This window comes from Sphaerodactylus townsendi, linkage group LG05 (assembly GCF_021028975.2).
Source record: "Sphaerodactylus townsendi isolate TG3544 linkage group LG05, MPM_Stown_v2.3, whole genome shotgun sequence".
In the NCBI taxonomy this organism is placed as follows: domain Eukaryota; kingdom Metazoa; phylum Chordata; class Lepidosauria; order Squamata; family Sphaerodactylidae; genus Sphaerodactylus; species Sphaerodactylus townsendi.
Genome location: NC_059429.1, coordinates 32,804,489 through 32,824,924, shown reverse-complemented (window position 1 = coordinate 32,824,924; position 20,436 = coordinate 32,804,489). Strand labels below are relative to the sequence as shown.

Below are 20,436 nucleotides of genomic sequence, written 5' to 3'. Positions count from 1 at the left end.
TTCCTGCTAGTACCAAAAAAAGGCATCATTAAACTGTATTATTTCTATATAATTGTACACTGTTGGAAATCTTACCGTTAAATGACCCAACAGTTAAGTATGCAGCTCTGTCAACAAGAAACATAATAGTTGCATTGCCTGGCCTTTGTTTGTCCCAAATGTGGAACAAGAATGAATTCTTGACACTATGTCTACTCTATCATCACTGCAGACCAAACTATATATTTCCTAAGATTTATCCTATAGGTTCCTTTTTTCAGCCTCTCTCTTTCTTGTTACTTGCTAGGTAGCATGCAGCACGATCATATGGCCAACTGAACAATAACACTCTCACTTCATTTCATAAAAGAATTCATTGGGAAAGGTATGTATCATACGCTGAACTAGTATGTGCCCAACCACCCGAGGGGTAGCAATTTCCATTAATTCCTCCTCCCTCTAGTGACCTCCCATATGGCCCCTGTGCTGCTCATGAGGGTCTGCCGATCCCCTGTCCCCAGATCCCAATCTTGGGGGGCTTAGGGACTGCAGCAGCAGGAGGAAGAAGGCTGGTCCTGCTCCATAAAGCCTGTACATCACTCGATCCACATGGCTATCATCAGACTTTCTAAATGCAAGGTAACATAACACCATCTCCTTCCAACTTGACAGAGTAAGAACTCTATGAAGGGCTATGCATAAATGCAGATCAAATATTGCCCCGATACAAGGGAAACAGCACTGAGAATTACTTTGTTTTCCAATTCATTAAAAGGCTCTGCTCCAGTAATGTTTAACAGAATTCCTCCCCAAGGGGTAGTAATACTAGCAGTGGAATTCACCATGTTGACAGCCTTGAATATGTAATTATGTCTTTCAAACAATACTAGAGGGGGTTGGGAGTGGCTATTCTATAGTTTCCATACTATTGCTTCTAACTTTCTAATTAGACCCTTGCTTGACCATCTTTTCCTATAATTTGAAAAAAAAAAAAGACTGGACTGTGTGGGGAACAACATGCTCAACTGACCTCTTGGCAGCTAACCAATGTTTAAGACTGGATTGACCCTCTATGTCTAACACAAGTGCACCTTTCTGATATCAGTGACATTGGTCTGAAATATCTGTACTGTTCTGTTTGCTAGATGGTAAAGTCACATTAATTGTCATTCAATATAACTAAATTATCAACACTGGAGAAATTCTTTTTATAAAAACGGTCATGCTTTTCAGGTGAGTTAGCTGAATGCATGCCATAATTATTTCCATTCCTTTGCAAAGGATTTTTTTTTAAAAAAAAGTTTTAAGTGGATGTTTAAAAGCATGCAGTTTTAGCAACGTGCACATCTGGACTATAATTAATTAAACCTGCAATCCTATGTACACTTACTTGGGACCAAGCCCCAAAGAACTCAGTACTACTTACTGATAAATAAACCATGCATGGAGTTGGGACTTTAAGAATATTGCATGCTGAAACTGTGTTTCAGTAGCTTGTCCCCAAAACCTAGAAAATGCTATAAAAAGGAACTAAAATAGATATTGAAAATTTCCTGGAATAGCTTTGCATAGTAATACCTGCTAATGAGGGTAATGCAATTACTATCCTTTTCTGTGTTTCAGCAAATAAAACTTTGGCCCTACTCATACAACCCCCCCTCCCCCCCCCAGTTTATTATGGAATACAATTAATATTTAAATGCAAACTATCATATTGCTCTCAAATTCTGAATGTTGACGTTAAAGGTACAATTGTGCTTGGGAGAAGGCACCATTACAGTTAGTATACTAATCTCATATGAATGAATTCTTTTTCTAGAACTATAACCCTGATGCAGAACAACAGTAGTGCAAGACTGCCCACACCTGGCTATAAAAGATGCATGAGCATAAACAAACCCAACAATAAAAAGGCTCTGGTTCAAGTAGCAACTTTTGTGATGATCAAGCAAATACATCCCATAAACCATGTGGGGCAGGTTACTAGGGAGTCAGTAAACTTAATTTTGCTTCCCGAATGGGTCTGAAAAAGCAGGGGGGGGGGGGCAATTGTCAAGCACCTTGTAGCTTACCTCCATGCTATGGGGCTGTGTTTTATTTGATACGTCAAAAGCTGAGTCAATTGGCTCTGGTTGCTGGCAGTAAACTAAGCTGCCGCACAGGAATGGAGCATCTTGGACATCACTGAAATTCAAACCACAGAAACAGTTGAATAGCTCCTGGGTAATCCGTTAGTTATGAAAAAGCTTCTGTTTAGTCATTTCTGTTGTCAAGTAATACAACAGGGACTTAATTGGTCAACCATAACTTACTGGACAGGATCCAAAACACTTAGTTTCCTCTGCTTATATTATGGCACTCTTACACCTTCTCATCTAGCTGCAATCCCAACCCCAACCCCAATCCCAACACTGTTGCCTGGTTCAGGGACCTCTAGGAACACTAACACGCCTGGTTGCTAAAGCAAGTGGCCTTCCAACAATGGAATACAAGCCTTGGTTCCAACTCATGGTCTCTAGCTAGCTAAACATGTCCTAGCTAGACTGGGAATGGACACTTGTGAACATAGCACAATACTACTCTGATTTTATCATCTAGGGGAGCCACAGTTCTGATCACAGAGGACAGAATCAACTGCAAGTACAGTTTTTATGATATGGATACTAAGCATATGTCTCATACTCCCTTCTAAATGTTTACTTACCAGTTCTTACATCAAAGAGGACAAGCAAGATGCATGTGTAGCCACTGCAACACTGCCTTAATTTTTTTTAAAGTAGTGCTACATTTTTTAAAAAAAAAGCAGTACTACGGAGGCTATCTCCACTGCCAAAATCGATAAAGTGCACAGCCACAGAAAGTGAATTTTAACCGGTAACATCAGCAGTTGCATTGGGAGGAGCGTTTCTATATATTTTACATATGCTTTTATGATGAGTGCAACCAAAGAAAGAAATAACAATATTGATTGCATGGTGACTTACTAAAAGATCCGTGATTATTATTTACAAAGAAACATTGCTGCTGCTCTTTGCAAATGGTGCAGTTATCATGCTCACTTTGAAACTTCAAGGTACTCCCAAAATGTTGTGAGACTAGAGCTATAGATGAACTGAATGTTGTAATTTCAAAATAATGACTTTACTAATTTTTCTTTTTAAAAATCAATCATGAATGACACCTATGAATTTCAAATTGGAATATAGGCAAAGTATTAGTCTGACTCTAGTTCTAATGTTTATGGTTACTATATAAAATAGATCCCTATTTTTAAACCTGAAACTTAAGCTAACTCTTTTCAGGAAACAAAATAATGTTTTCTAAGTTACGTCCATAGAACATAAATATACATAGGTGATTTTGAAAGGAGATGTCTTCATTCTAAAAGATTATTCATATAAAGGTTTGGTAACTATATAGATTTCCTATTACTACAAATTTCAGCCCAATGTATCTGCAATACATTCTTGTAAGAAAGTCATCTTTGGGTCACTGACATACATGAGGTGCCCTGACACATAAATAATTTTCCACATGGAACAGTTGTCATGTGTGTGCAATCTCAATTAGCCTCTAAGTGTGAACTAGCTTTTAAAACTGTCAATGTAGCATTCAAATTCTTCCAAGATATTTCTTTTTTAAAGAGATATAGGAAGAAGGCAAGAAAAACCTTTGGAAACAAATTTAAGGCTCAAATCTCAATTAGATGTGCTCAATCAGAGCCATAAGGACTGATGCAAATAATCCATATATACAAGTACAATCCTATGCAGAGTTAAATTTTAGAAGGGAATAACACTGTTTAGGAATGCACTGGGAGTGTAGCAATAGGTTAGCGTAATTGAGTTAAGTTAAATGCTTTTAGGGCCCATTTATTTCAGTGCAACAATTTAGAGTGAGCTTAGTCTCTCTGTCCCCCCTTCTTCTGAGGAGGAGGAGGAGGAAGAAGAAGAAGAAGAATTTGGAAGTGTTTAATACTTTGGAACTCAACCCTGAAAACTAGGGATTCTGGGAATGATCCAGAGAGCCCTAAATCCTATATACTCGCATCATTATCCTCCAACATGGCACTGCATAATACAAATATCTGAATTTTTTTAAAGGTGAAGATTAGGATGCTGTGCAAAGATAAAGAAACAACAACTCAACAGGATTGTTTTTCAGTGTTGGACAATTTTTCCAAAAAAGCATCCTTTCACATTCAGCAGCCGTGTTAAAGTTCAACAGCCAATAAAACAGTTTCTGTCTACATTTATCTTGACAAACAAAACTGTAAACTACATAACTCATTAAAAATTCCTATTAATTAATTGCCTCCAGGGGAAAGGAGAAAAGGCAACAATAAATCCACTAATGAACAATAAATTTACTCATTGTGCTGATTCATCATGTCTATAAATTATTAAAAACAGAGGCACTGATTCGAGAGTTAACCTTATAGTAAACAAGCAAAACGGCAACTCAGATAAGTGGAAATGAACAGCAAGAAGTTATACAATTTTTGCAATTCATGGAAAAATGTTTGTGAAATTTCCCAAGTAGTTAGAGATTGCCAGTTTTCTGCTTGTCAGTTTAGAACTTTTTCATACTGTACAAACATCCCCTTTTTAAAAAAAACAGAAAGCTCAGTTTAGAACTTTTTTTATACTATAAAAACATCCCCTTTTTTAAAAAAAACAGAAATGTTTTAAAGTAACGCCTCTGTAACAAAACTTAAATGCGCTAATTGCAAAAAACTAAAGTTTAGGCAACAGATGGAACTCAAGGTGGAAGACAGTTTCTGCAATAATACGTAGAAATTTCAAGGTTAGTTTATCCTCTTTGGAGCTCGATGAATCTTCTAGCTGCTTGCAGTGAGTGCATGCATACGTTTTGCTACATCATAAACGTAGGTTACATCTGGTCGCTTTTCTGGATCGGGGTTAATGCACATGTTAACTAATTGTCGCAACTGGAAGAAAAGATAAGTAATATGTAAAGAAACAAAAATAATAATGGGTCACGAAGTGCTGGTGTCCCTCAGCCTCCCCTCACCATCCCATCTTGGTTCTTTAATTAGTAACACTGGGAACTGCAATGATGAGGCAATAATGGATTCCACTAAAGGTGCATATCCTATAAACATAATATTCTTCCAGACAGTTATCAGTATTTTTCAACCAAATTCCCAACACAACAATGCTATCCATCTTCAGCTGCAGTCCTGTTAATTTGCATAGTTACCTTTAAGCATAAGACAAGTTAAATTGGACTCTATTTATAGAGATTGGAGGCAAATACTTGATGATAACTGAATGCAGAATTCACATACTAGCTTCAATCCAAAGCAAGATTAAGTGAGGTTATGGTCATTCTTTCCACCAGGTTTAAATATCTATACAAATCTATGCTGGATTGTGTGTGTACTTATATAAAAGCAAGTTTTCTACTTCATAAGTTTTCTTTTTGATTCTTCTAATAAGGTTCATATATAAATACGAAATATACCATCAGACTTCCACTCTGAATAGGTCACATAGGCAGTCCATCTGAGTAAACAAAGCCCTACATCCACCTGGGAACGGCTCGTGCAAGGTTCTGCAGTGAAAGGCTATCACAAGCAAGATGAGGCACTGCAGAATGTTGGCTGAATGCTTCAAATTCCCTTCTATCTCAACCTCACCATGGCATAGTGATTTTACAATGGTTGCGTATATCAGTTGTATGAAGTTAATAAATTGCTTTCTGTTAAGAAGAAACCAAAAAAAAGGCTCACAGCTAATCTTTTAAGGCTGTAGATGCCAGGAACTGAGACACTGGGAAGATGTCATGAACTTCCACCAATATGGAGGTCAGCAGAAATACATATTGCTTTTTAAATATCTTTTTAAGCACATCTGAAGCACATGCTGAAGATCCAACATTTACTCCAGTCCCAAACATATGTGATGTTCGTAAAGCATATATTCTAAAATCACAAAACAAGCAACATTGTCTTTGGAAAGATGTGCAGAAAGCTGACAATCTCTTATGGAAGAGCCTGATACATGACTATAATTGTTTTGGCTGCTCCTTGAAACTGGGAAGCTATCCTATTAACATGAGCTCGTCGCATCAGTAGTATTTGCCAAACCCAGGGGATACTAATGTGAATTAGGCTGAGCTGAGCTGCTAGGACAGCAATATATTCTTGTCAGGTATGAGATGACCAGCGTGCTCTGTTGAAGGCAGACTGGGACAGTAACTAAGCTGGGGGGGTGGGGTGGAAAGGCTCCTGTTGCATCCCTGAACAGCATCCTCCTTCAGCTCTGCTTATTCTCCTTAACCTCCTCTGTGAACTTAGAACAATGACAGTATTTTGCCTGGAGCTTAGCCCGGTAGTAGGGAACAGCGGGATGCATTTCTTTGCACTTTAACAGGTTTGTAGTCTCCAAGTGAGGGGGAAAAATAGTGTCCCTCAAGTCATAAAGTGGGACAAAAAAAAAACCCCTATACCACAACCCTGACACAGGTAAGACACTGTTTAGAAACTCCTGTGATAGCAAAGAACCTAGACTTAAAGCATTAAAATGTCGCTTATTCGGTGCACGGGCATTCACCATCACTGTCCCAATCAACACAGATGCTATACTGGAAGGAACAGGCTGGAATTTAAGAGAGAACCAAGTGGGCCAGAGTGCACAGTCTCAAATCCCACACATTGTTAGTGTGGAATAAAGCCTATCTTCAGGCATTAGGGCCACCAGTGCTAAGGGCAGATTGAACTGCAACTTCAATGTTTTCCCCAAGTTTTTTCCTGTATAAATAAATTGGTGGCAAGAAGAAAAACACTGGAGATATTGTTGCAATGGAGGCAAATCCTGCATTTCCATGCCTGATACTCAGTGGACCCTTCCATCACCGACAACCAGGTTTTGCAGGGGTTACTACATGCATTTGCATACAAGGCACCAGAGATCCATTGTGTGTGAATGCACGAGAACACCAGTGCACATGGATAGGCTCAGCCAATTAGCCATGGAGTAAGAAGAAAAAAGTCTATTAGGTCCTATTTGGATGCCCAGTGTAGTGCCATTTTATGACAATTACTCTTCATAGAAAAAAGGGCATCGGATCTCTACTCTGCAAACAACAAATTGACCTGATCAGCATCTCCACATTACTGCTTACTGCTCCTTGCCTTGGGGCTGTTACATCAGGGTCCCCTCATATTAAGGGGCCCGCCGTCCCCCCTTCTGGGGTAGGTTTTAAATTGGGGTTTTGGACGCCTCCTGTCTATTTATGTATTAACTGTTTTCGCTGTTTTATATGAGTTTTTAAGTTATTTTATTGATGATTATGGGATGGAGCCTATGTATTTATATTTTATGTATGACCTGCTCCTGCTTGACATTGAACTGTGTTGTTCACCGCCCGGAGCCCTTTGGGGATCGGGCGGTATAAAAATTGAAGGAATGAATGAATGAATGAATGAATGAATGAATGAATGAATGAATGAATGAATGAATGAATGAATAAATAAATAAATAAAATTCCTGAGGAAATCACCATCATTCTGCGGTTCTAAGGAACATTTGACAAGTAACTAGTAGAAACCATATACTGAAGTACCCACCAGTATAAAAACGGAGCACTGCTAGATCTTAAAGGATAAGGGTACTTCATCTACTTGGGTTCACATCTAGGACAGGAGATGTTGTTAAAGGGCTCTGAAAACTTGGTCTGGATAAGGGACAAGAAAGTCATCCCAGCATGGAGCTCTGCTTCCATACAGCATAACAACAATAATAAAGGTTTTGTTTAAAGAATGATCCTTGGATCACACATTGACTAAGGCCGGCAGCATTCTTGAGTGGTGATGAGGTGTGCTCATCAACAAATCCTCCACTATTCAGATACTTTCCTTGGTGAACCGGATGCTTCAAGTCAGCATCCAATCAACTGATGCCTGGTGTTCAAGGTACTTCTGATTGAAAGGGAACGTGTGTGCATGTATCAGGTTTCACCACAGTGAGATATCTGCACAGAGAATCCAGGTGGTCTGTATATATCCAAGCAGAGGTGAAGGAAAGATCTGACCTATTCTGTATCATGTCTTGTTCACTTTAAACACAAACTTAAATATAAAATTCAGCTCGTTTCCTGGCTGGTTCATACACGCACGCACAAAATATGCTTGTTGTGAGACCATGGACCAGTCACATAAATTCAGTCTAACATACCTCACAGGGTTGTTGTAAGGATAAAGTGGAGGACAGAAGGAGGTTAGTGCCTTTGGGTTGCCATTGGGGAACAAAATGAACTATCTAAATAACTAACAAAACAATGTAACTTTCATCCATCATTTGATTACACAACACTTGAGAACTTTCTGCAAAAACTGGGAACGGTATGTGTTGGAACACAAGAAGGCAGTGGGCAGGTTTGGAGTGATCTAAAAGCTATGTGTGGTAATTAGACTGTTATAACTTACTAACGTATGCAAATCATTGCTGCCACTAAATGAACATGTACCTGCGAACTCATCTTTATTTTTCTAAGAACTGTGGCCTGCAGGATTAAAAAAAAAACACTTTATAACAACTCAGATGAGCTTATCTTCATCAAGACTGGAGTGACCTAATCAGCATTTAAGAAAATTTAAACTTTTGGTGGAGGGTACAAACTCATTACTAACAAATTCTTCCACAACATCACTGCTATAGAAATTAAACAAAAATGGGGGGACCAAGGCATCCCTTGGCAGACCTCATCTGGTGGAATATCATCTTGCCAGAGCCAGCATATATTCACCTACAGTAAAAGCACTGCTATCCAGCACTCATGGGGAAGGGTTAATCCTATGTGCCAGGTGTTCAAGCTTATTGCTTTGCCTGACCCAGCAGAATCTGGAGTGGCAAAACCCTATACTGCTGGGAAGGCCATGAAAACTGCTCTCATTCTTCCCATCCCAATCATCCTACTCAGCAGCCAGGAACCCTCAAACATAGATGAATCCTTGAAGCTCAAGGCAGGCTGACGTGGAAGAAGGGGCCCAGGGATGATGTCAGGTGGCACCGCTGCCTGTTAGAAGCCCAATAACAGCCAGAGCTGACCAGTTGGAGAGGACATGAAAAATGGCAGGAGAAGCAAAACTATAGTGGCTGAGAAGAAGCAGCTTGTCTCAGAATGATGCCAGTTATGCAGTGCTCTGGATAATAAAGTGCCTGATAACAAAGCTTCTACTGTACTAGTTTTGTAGAATATCTATTTTTCCATATAATATGGATTTATCTACATGCAAAGTCAAAGTCAGTTTCACATAATGTTAAAGCACTCACTGCAGTTGTGTAGAAAGGCCATTAAAATACAACAGAAATACACCAAACAGGCAGTTTTGAAGAAGAACACTGGCTTGTCAGTTTGCCCTCAAATCAAAAACATTTAACAAAAGAGAAAAAAATAACCTGCAGTGAATGCAGGCCACAGTCTTTGAAATATCTGTAGTTATTATGGGCTTCAGCATACTGAAAGTATATTTAAATGTCCTGTCCTTCAGTTCAGTGGCTGTGCTGCTTCGGAAAGTATAGAAATGAACTGCTCAGTATAGGATTGTAACTGCTCAGGAGTTTTGGGGGGGAAAGAAAAGGGAAAAGCTGCTGGCACACTAGGACTGAGGAACAAATGGAACTGCTGAAGGAAAGGAAGATAGGGGATTATCACAATAGAAAGCCACTGTGTGTGATAATGACTTGCAAGGGAAAGTGATATGTGAAAAGGGTAACTTGATATTGCAAGGAATATCACAACCCTCCCCCCAAAAGCCTGTATGTCTACTTCTCCATTTAAAGCACTTATTCACTATGTCACAATTGATAAATTCAGTGCTTTCTAGTCAATAGCAGAACCAGAGTCAAGATCTGATCCATAATCAATCCTTAGAAGTTAGGTAAAATGCTGATAATAGGAGACATTTATAGTGAAACAAAAAATAAATACAGAGAAGATATAATAAGACAGATCACAGGTTGCTGTTTTGTCATTTGTTTTAAAATATTCTTATGCAAAAGAAGACAAAACCCATGCAAAGTAATTTTATTCCTTCATCAAATTTATTGACTTAAAAAATTCCAGTGGATTTTGTTGTTCAGTGATCCCTGAACTCCGGTGCTCAACTAAGTGCACTTTTCAGCTTGGATAACAGTTTGAAGTCTAAATTTTCAAGAAGTCTTTAGGATACTGTGGCACTCTGACTGATACACTTTAGCCTTTATCTCTTCAGCAGTTCCAAATCTGTTCTAAAACTTTCAATATTAAAACTATATTATGAGAGACAGAGAGAGAAATCTTTACATACATTTCCATTTTTTTAAAAGTGTTATATCCTGTATATTTTCAGGTGACAAACTAATTAAAGCAATAAGTACTCTACCCAATGGTACTTATGTCCTTCACTTATTTTGTTAAGGAATTATGTTCCTACTTATGGCAGAAAACATATTCATCTTTCTCTCAGGCTGTTACACAGCAAAATTATATTAAAAACAAGGGATGTTAAAAAGTAAACCCCTCAGTTTCTGACTGAAGGAACAGTTTCTGTGGCTCTCTCTCCCCTCCTGGAAACTATGCAGACTAAGTTTTTTTTTAAAGCCCCTAAAACCAAAGGTGGAATCTATTTCCCTTTCCCAGTACTGAGACCTTCTATTGGGGCTGGACTTTGATATTTGCCCCTTGGCTGAGAATCCATATATCCAACTTCACACTTAGCTGCAGTGAAGTAGCCCTGCAGGCAGGCCGACTTCAACGAACCACTAGTGGTATCATCATTAAAATCCTGCTGAAGGTCACCATGGCAACCGCCTGCTGAGGCTTCACTGCTGCACTCGGCATCTCCTAATCAGCTACCATGTGAAATGCAAATTCAGACAGTCTGAAAATTAGTCAAGAAGAATAGAGGATGAGGATGCAGATACGTGAAATATTCATGCGCTTCGTGGAAAAAGGAAGACAGCATGAATGACACAACAAAGAACGGCCCCTGACATTCTTGCTATCATTTTGCATTATTGTTCACACCCTACTGTATTTCTAGGCCTCCGGTTCTGAAGGTGCCTATATGAAGTGCCATATTTATATTCCGCAAAAACATAATAATTAAAAACGGCCACTGAAAAACAGCTAATTGGGAAAACTACATCAAGAACATGTTGAATGCACTGCCTAATGGATAGGATTATCTCACCTTGTAACCATCTTCCTTGCTTTTTTTTTTTTTAAAAAGACTCTATTCAAACTATAATAGAAATATAAGAATTGTCACACTGTATATGACAATGGATTTTTTAAAAAGACCAACAAGTTCTAGTCTGCAATATTTTATTAATTATCAGAATGCTGAGAAGTGAGAGAATCTTGGACTAGAATTACAAGTTACTTTTCATGCTGAAACCTAAGCAGTGCAAGACTTTAATAGTTACAAAACATATTTCAGAGAGGACGTTTATGTGCATTTCAGCAAAATCTTTAATTCATGTAACTAGAAGAATGTGCTACAGCCTCTTTGTTGGTTTGCGGCTACTAGAAGCTGCTATTATTTTACCTAGTCTACACTTGAACAGACTGTTTCAAGATACCCACGCACACATATACATTCTCTCATATACTAGAGAAAGAGATACATAGAGGTTATGCCCATTTGCATAAACGAACAATAAGATATTTAAACTGTTCAACACTCAATAAGATATTTAAACTGTTCCCACTTTTTAATACTTTCAACATTTAAAGCAAAGAGAAAGGTCGTTAGCACAAGTTTTGACACAGAAGAAAAAGAGTTGGTTTTTTATACCCCACTTTTCTCCACCATTAAGGAGTCTCGAAGTGACTAACAATTGCCTTCCCTCTCCCTCTCACAACAGACAAATGGGGAAAACAAACCCAGTTCTCCAGATTGGAATCCACCACTCTTAACCACTACACTAGGCTGCTCCAAGGTGAATACTTTTTTGCAAGTTTCTGATTGCCCTTGAATCTTGGGCACAACCACTGTCTGGTGCGCAGTTTTTATTCATTTCAACGGGGGATGTGCAGGAAAACTTGTCCATTTACACAAAGGTTTACCGATAGGAACCTGTTTTGATTCCTGAACTTAATTACTGGAGAAAGTGGCATACTGTCAATTTGGTTGCAGGTTTGAGGCACATTTCCAGTGTGGAGCAAGTGCTGGCAAAGACAGCTTTAACATAACAGATAATAACTTACCTCTCTCGCTTTTGTGATTCGGATCCTGTGCAAGAGGTTAATATTTAAGGAACACTGGGAGGGAGAAGTCACTTAAAGTGGATGCTGTTATCCCAAGGAATCTTAGCTTTGGCTTGCTATGGTGTAGTAAGAAGTTCTTTATGAACACATTATCATGATCCTGTGATATTGAGATTCTTCTAAGATAATTATCCTGTAGCTGTCTATAATCTCCAAATAACCTTCCATTAATTTATAATGATTTCCATCTGTTCATCTTTTATATATATATATATGTCAAAGCTGATCTGGTCGAACAGTGGTCATGTACTGGCAAAAGATAACCTGGCAAAAAAATCTGGACTGTTATAAGTCCTTCTAAACCACTACAGGATGCATGGAAAAATAAGTTTTCCCACTGGTTATCATATTATAAACATACCCCTTACTGTGGAAACACAAAGTCCTTCCCTTCATAGTACAGTGTTTCCATATGACAAGGTTCTTACAGGGTATATAGCAGAGCACTAGTTCCTTTCCCATGTTGTGTACACAAATGCTTCATTATATCACTAAGAGAATGGGAGACTTGTTCCCATATATCTGGCCAATACTCCTGCTCTGCTTGATCAAGAAATATGAGTTCAAAGCTTCCATCTGCTTTGATGGCTTGGTATGAGCCCATCCAGGCACTCCTAAGTTGTGAAGGGGATGGACAGAAAGGCATCTGTAATATCCTGTGGGGAGCCCTCTGCACTGTAGGTGCTATACCTGCTTGAGGAACAAATGTTCCATGACAGTGGTAATTTCAGAACATACAACGGCATGGTGTAGTGGTTAAGAGTGGCGGACTCTAATCTGAATCACTGGATTTGATTCCTCACTCCTCCACATGAGTGACAGATTCGAACCTGATTTGTTTTCCTACTCCTCCACATGATGCCTGCTGGGTGCCTTTGGGCTAGTCACTCCAAACTCTCTCAGCCCTACATGCCCCACAAGGTTTTCTTTATGGAGAGGGGAAAGGAAGGCTTTGATTGTAAGCCACTTTGGGACTCCTTAAACGTAGAGAAAAGCAGGGTATAAAACCAACTATTCTTCTCTTCTTGTGCTCCTCCAAAACCCACAAAAATAAGGAATTACTCACTTCTTCCGAATAGTGATCTGACGGAAGGGGTGGATAGTCACATTGTTCTATCTTTTTACATAAAGAGTACAAGTTCATTTTGTCACCATAGAATGGACTTTGCAATGCAGCCATCTGTTTCCAAAAGAAAAAAAATCCACAAATACAAACCAAACATATTTAGTTCACTGAAAACGTTTTCAACCTTAACTTTTGTTTAGATAAGTCCAATGCACATTGCAACTGAACAATCTACTACATCATCTTTTCTGCTCTGCCATTAGCACAAATGTGATTATTCTAGAACAACTTTTATTATAGTCATTTGTTTTTCAAATTATTTATGCTAAATATAACATTCAGCAGTGTTATAAACTGGTTGCATATTACAGATTAATTGAAATTAGTTTCTGAAACCAGGTTGTTACAGACTAATATTGACTTCGTAAACAAACAAACAAGGCAAGTATTAAAATTCTGTTTTACAGACACCTATCAGTGGAAATTTTGGCCAGGTTCCACACAACCTTGAAATGGATTCCTTGGTTTCTCAAAAATGATCCCCTACTCTAGACAACAACCTTCTAGAGTTGAGGGGACTTTAAGAAATGCTTTATGATGTATTATGATATGCTGGGGTTCTAAGAAAAGAGTTTAAAAAATCTCACAAGATGTTTGTAAGGCCTTAGGTGTGCCTAAAGTAGTTTTCTAAATCCTGGCCATATTTTGTCTTAAATACGTAGTTATGTTTCAAACAATATACCAAAATGTGGCTAAATTAATCTCTTTAATCTAAAATACACAAAACAAAACAAATATATTGAATTTCTACCCTATAAAGTTTCTAGCTGTTAGGGCAATTTTAAGTACGAAAAGATCACCTCCCCAAACATCTATGCTGGTGTCAGCACCAGTGGATTTTCTGGAACCAACAGGAAGATGGATACTCTATCAATCTTCATTCCTTCCTGGATCAAAGGATACATTTTGGAACTCTGTATGCCTTGGTTTCAAAAATTTCACCTCTGTTATTTATATTCCTAGCTACTTTGTGTCTTTGGTGGTTTTTTTAGCTCTGAGATCCTGTTTAATGCAATTTCACTAACTTGATTAATATAATATGAAAAAGATAACATCTAAATGTAGGGTAGGGATGCATTTTCTGTTTTAAAAGAATTATGTTATACATAAAGAATACTGTCTGAAAATCTTCAGCGAGTCGTACATATTACATCCCACAGAAATCAAACACATATATTGTACAGCTGCATACAGAACAACATATTCCATCTAGGGGAAAAATGTACCTATACTTTGTAAGAATTTTTTTAAGGAGAAAAAAAGAGCAACTTTAAAATGTCATTAATACATCTAACACTTATTTCACAACCATGTTAGAACCTGACATTTCAAAGGCAAACAAATACCGTGATGAGATTTTCCAACTTTAAAAGGATTTGTAGGGGAAAAAAACCCACACGTTCGCATTGGCTTCTAAACCCTTTAAATCTCTGAACCAAAGCAGCATGAGCACTGCTTTGAGTGCAGCGCTGCCCCAAAGTCAGTCACCCTTTTCTACATGTGCTAATAAGTTTGATTTTGGAAGGACAATGTGTACATTCCCCAGACAGGCAGAGTGTGTGTGAAACACGCTAGTCCATGCTGTGCTACTCAGTGAGCTTCAGCAGGGACAGGACAAGCTGAAAATGGCTCTCATCTGTCTTGTGGTCTTCCAGATAGAACTTTAACTCCTTCATGGCCAAACGCTACTGTCTTTGCAAGGGTACACTAATAAAAGGACACTCTGGTATGGAAAAATTCCTAGAGAAATACAAAACAAGAACACAACAAGAACACTTAAAAAAACCCCACATTACAGCTATGTATGCTAATTAGGAATCATAAACATTCTGCTCAATTTTAAAATCTCACAATAGCAAGGGATGTGGGTTTCTGAGGAAAAGCCCATTTTCCAACTGCATTCATCCCATAATATTAAATTGTGAAACAAATATAACTTGTGCCATATTTTTAAGAGTAATGACAAAAATCAAAGCAAGAAATGCGAACAGAACCTGCTCATATGCAGAAATTCAAAATAAATGCAGAGACAGTCACTGCTGGTACACTAGGTGTTCATTAAAAAGTACTTTTGTTTGAATGCTGCAGAGTGTTAAAACAGAGAAAGAAAGAGGGAGAGGCTGAACGTCCCCTAAGGAGTTAATACAGGAATACTATATTTTCATGCATCTCCTGCTTTGACAGATGAAAAATGTCAACTGTCCTGTTTTTATTTTCAAGCTTTTGCACTATTCATCTGGTTCATTAGTGCATCTCGCTGCTGCCCCTGACAGCTGCTCGCCCTCTCCTCCCAGCAGCTGAATTTTTCAGGCTAATTTGATCCTCCACACTGAGACGATCGCTAGAATGATTGACTTGCTCCCTGACCTCCAGGGTCTGACTTTCCTGATTAGTATTCTGGGGGTGTCTGAGGGACGAAAGCCCACTGTCTGTCTTCAGGGCTGGTGGCAGCGCTCTCTCTCTCTCTCTTTTTTGGGAACTGTAAGCCACCAACCTACGACCCTGTAAGGATGCAATTGCTGCGCTGAACAATAAAGGAAATGTGTAAAACCTACTTTTCCATGTAAAGGTCCATGTAGCGAAAGCATGGCATCTTGATTTTAATTAGTAAAGTCTACTTTGTTGCATATCAATTAAAACCACAGTGATTAGAGGATTTTTTATATGTCTCAGGAATATTTGAAAGGCTAATTCTCTGAGTTTGAAATGAACCTTTAAAAAATCTTAGATATAAGGTAATGCTGGAATTATTGTTAAATTGTAAGCTGTACACCATAATAGCAAGGGATGGAAAGTAACAAATTTAGCTGAAAAATCTAATTAAAGTGTAATAAATTAGGCATTAACTCTGTTGAATTAAAACACTGACTGAATTAAAACATTGCTGAAGAATGTTTTCATGGAAAGGTCATTTGGGACTTCATGGAGATCTTATGAACAAGCTCCAAGTTTTCCTTGGGTTAATATGAAGGGACTGTGAACAAATAGAAGTTCTAAATACAAAAAAAGAAAAAAATTAATGAAAACAACTTAAAGTGTACCTTACAAGTCACATGAAGAACAAGTGAGAAGATTAAAAATCCACTCCAATCTGTATTTCAGATTATTTATATTCTTTGTTAAACTGAATTAAGTAGCTAAAATCCAGCTGCTCTGGCTGAACTGATGTGTGGAGAGGTTTAGATTTACTTTTTCCCATCACTAATTTGTTATAAAAAATTATCAGGGCCCCTATAATACCAATCTGCAGTACTATGGCTGAATGAATTTCAAGTTGAAGTCTGCTGACAGTCAAATGAAATGGACATGTTTGCTAATTTTAAGGAGAGGAAAAGGATGTAGCTCTTAAACCATCTAAGGCCATATTTGCAAAGCCTATAAAATATGAAACTATTCCACTTTAATACAAAAGAAGGGGGAAATTTAAATACATGATTACATGGCATCTTAATCAATTCCAATTTTATGCAAAAGTCCTGTAGTGCATTACAGTGATAATTAAAATAAAAAGAAAGCATTTTAGTAAAAAATGTTATGAGTGGCTGGATCAAAGAAAATTCTGCTTCACAGAGAGCCCACGGTGGATCTTATAAAAGTGCAAAGAAAATATTCATAGGTCCATTTATTTGATTCAAGGAATTCATCAAATTATCTTTTAAAATCTATATAAGAAAAGTAACATGAGATGATCTGTCTATGAAGCAGGATTTTCTCCATCTTTGATAGAGAATCCCCACCCACAGCAGAGTAAACCCAAAAGTGGTCTACTACACAGAGGAATCTGCTGTAATGGGGGAAGACCACTGGGCACACATACATTCTTGCAGGTGTGCAGGTAGTCTCTCTAGATCATTCCTAAGTTCTATAAGATCTTCCTAAGAGGAGATGTAGGTCCAATTTTACACATGTCTTGATTAAATAAAAACTCATAAATTCTAAATACTATTGATATTTATTTGATAAATTTAGATATAAATAAATTAAATATCTCAGGACCCAAACTCTTCTTTTTTACTATGGTCTTCAAAAAGCAATAGAATCATATCACTCATGACATCAAATATACAAGGGTGATCCTCAAGAATAAGTGGGAACACCTGGTCGACTCATGCAATAGTTGACAGAATCAGTATTAAATGAATCCTGATACATACAGGCCTAACAATCCCCATCCTCGCCCCCCCAGGAAAAAAAAGTCCTCATACGAACAATGCAATAGTAAAAATTAGAAGACAGCACAATTCTTTGAGGGCTGTAATGGGCCATGAAATCAGAGATTCTCTGTTTATGACCACATGTAGAAACTTATTTTGACTTTTTTTAAAAAGTAAAAAATGTGTGTAGCACAATGTAAAGTAAAACTGATAAATCCCAAATACAAACTTTGTGATAGCAGGTGTTTATCCTGATTAAGAACTTGAGTGAGTTCTGCTGACTCATAGAGGCAGGTGGTTCGTTACCTCACCTGGATGCTTTTGAGCTCGGAAGGCCCCTCTGGAGAGCTTTTGGGTTGTAGTTGTACAGCCCAGTGGGAGAAATCATAGGAGCAGCTGTGCATGTCCTGAAGGATTTAGTTGAACTTGGCTATCTTGTTGATTTCTGTATAATTAAAGTGAAGCTACAGGAATGGTTGGCACTGCAATTAGCATGTAAAAAAGCACGAGCAATACCAACTCACTGTATTATTTTGTTGCCAATCTTTGGGATGTATGGTTGCTATGTATCAATTACTCAAACTATAATGTTGTTCCTTTTAACAGCTGGGTAGTTGTAAAGATTTTGACAGCTATATTCTATGCAGCTCTTAAAAGGCACAGAAGCTGTTGCCCCATAGCAGATCCAACCATTTTAATCAGGAATGCACTGCAAATTTGAAACTGCAATATTTCTAGGGTTCCATTTGAAGCACAGTTTTTTTAAAAATCAATAAAAGGTCAAATAACCCTTGCCAGTCATACTACAAACGTGGCACGTTCATTAGATGTGTGCGAAATGTTTCCATTTAGACCTATCATCTTGACACAGCTAACCTTGGTGCTGAATGTGTGCTACTAAGGAGAATGCGCAACAAGCACAATTTCTGCATTCAAACCTCATGGCAAGCTGTTATTAAACTGAGAGTTGTCATGATGGGCATGATACAATTTGTCTGTTTTGCCCTCTTTCCTCCTCCGCTCACATGAGAAGACTCCCCAATTTGAGAAGCCTCCTGTTCCCCATGATGTCCAAACATAAGAGCCTAAGCAAAATGAAGTTTTGTCAAAGGTTAGAATTAACTGGCTGGTGTGATTTCCCAGGCTGTGGTGCCATGGTCTGGTAGTACTCTGCGTGCAGAAGGGGGGGGGGGGACGGGAGGAAAGGGAGCACGTGGGCATGACAAAATGTGGTCTCCAGCAAGTCTCAGTTTAATTACAGCTTCTTGTGACATCTGAATGCCAACTTCATTTACTTGTAAGAGGAGGATCCATTACACATTGAAATAAATAATGACAGCGGCTCACTGATCTTGGTGCAACTGGGTTGTATTTACAGATGAGAGGAATGGGATCACTGTTTAATTTTTGTCATTGTTGGCATAAAAAGAAGTTGCTTCCCCAGCTTTGTTTCATACTAATTCATCACAAAAGGAATATAAAAGCAAAAATGCAGGGGAGATCTTAAAAAGAGGCTGAGAAATACTTTCAAAAGCAACGAACATCAACAGATTAGGCCTTATTAAAACTGTCAATATTACCTCGTACAAAAGACATCCTAGAGACCAGATGTCAGATTTGAAGTTGTATCCATTTTCATGGATTCTCTCTGGAGACATGTAATAAGGTGTTCCCACTGTGGCAAATAGAGAAATATAGTTTAATTAAAAAGCAAATACTTAAAATATTGTCACGCTTTTAATAAACAAACATTTCAAGAATTTGGGTGGAAATAAACTATTACTTGATGTTAGCTAATTAAAACAAATAGTAGCAACATAAATGAGGCCATGCAGATGGCTGATGTAAATGAACAGAGCTTATGTAATCGCAAATGCAATTGAAGTAATTTAACCATGCTTTTATAGTCAACTTTTATTATTAAAGTTTTTGTATGATTTATATTTTCAAAGAATAAGTACAAAATTATCAGCAGATCCCATAGTCAATGATTTAGCAACATATATTCCATATCATTCAGTTGCAGTTTATAAACTCATGGTATATTTTATAGTATGGACATTAAGTAGCATATTTCCTCATTTGTACACTCTTTATTACAAATAAATTCCTCAGTGGTGGTGAAACTCAAGGGAAATCATCTATATTCTTCATTAAACTAGACTAGGACCCAGTATCTAATAAGGACTATCAGTTTTAAAAAGCTTGGTTTTTACAGTTGTTAGATTCTGGTGTTCATGTATTGTCTTGTTTTCAAATCTCAGAACGTTCACAAAGAGCACAAAATGCTATAGGAACAATTACTGATTTAAGGAAAGATTTTTTAATAATATCACTCCTTTTTAGTTTAAACCTCTGGTAGTTCCATTTGATGCAGACGTGCATTCTAATAGTTCCAATTTACGCAAAATTATGAAAGAGCGTCCTTTGCGTGCTTTTTTAGTAGCTGCTCCAATGCTATGGTGCAGTCTTCCAGACAACTTTAGAAGACCATCATTCTTTTTGCTGTCTGGGATGAGATGCAGGACTGAACTTTATAGAAGGGTTTTGGTTTGTCTGGATGAGCATTTTGAACACCCTGGCTTGGAATATTTTGTTGCTGGCTATTTAAATAGATATAGTTTGGAAGTTTATTATTGTCTATTTTAACAGTCATATGCTATACTAGGTTTACTTGGGTCCCCGTTTTAGGGAAGGAAAGCAGGTCTAGAAATGTTTTGAATAAATAAAACATTATTTGTATGAATTATGGTGTCCCCCCCCCCACCTTTCCAAACTGAAGTATCTTTTAAATGTCTCCTCTTCATCTTTCAAGTGAGGTGTCACATTTCAAAAGTTTACATTAGAATAATTGAATGTTTTTAAGGTATTTTTTTAAGGTTCACCCTTATTAAGGCC

The 20,436-nt window shown here is 37.8% G+C and overlaps 1 protein-coding gene across 1 annotated transcript in view; it reads right to left on the bottom strand.

The window, feature by feature from the left end:
• Window positions 1–247: 247 nt before the first annotated feature.
• The window catches only part of NEK7 (NIMA related kinase 7), a 104,108-nt gene continuing 83,919 nt past the window's right edge, over window positions 248–20,436 (bottom strand). The window contains exons 8-10 of the mRNA XM_048496751.1: window positions 19,119–19,213; window positions 13,325–13,438; window positions 248–4,930 (exon numbers count right to left, since the gene is read on the bottom strand). Coding sequence (XP_048352708.1) covers window positions 4,820–4,930; window positions 13,325–13,438; window positions 19,119–19,213 — 320 coding nt within the window. The 3' untranslated portion in view covers window positions 248–4,819. The remainder of the gene's footprint in view (window positions 4,931–13,324; window positions 13,439–19,118; window positions 19,214–20,436) is intronic.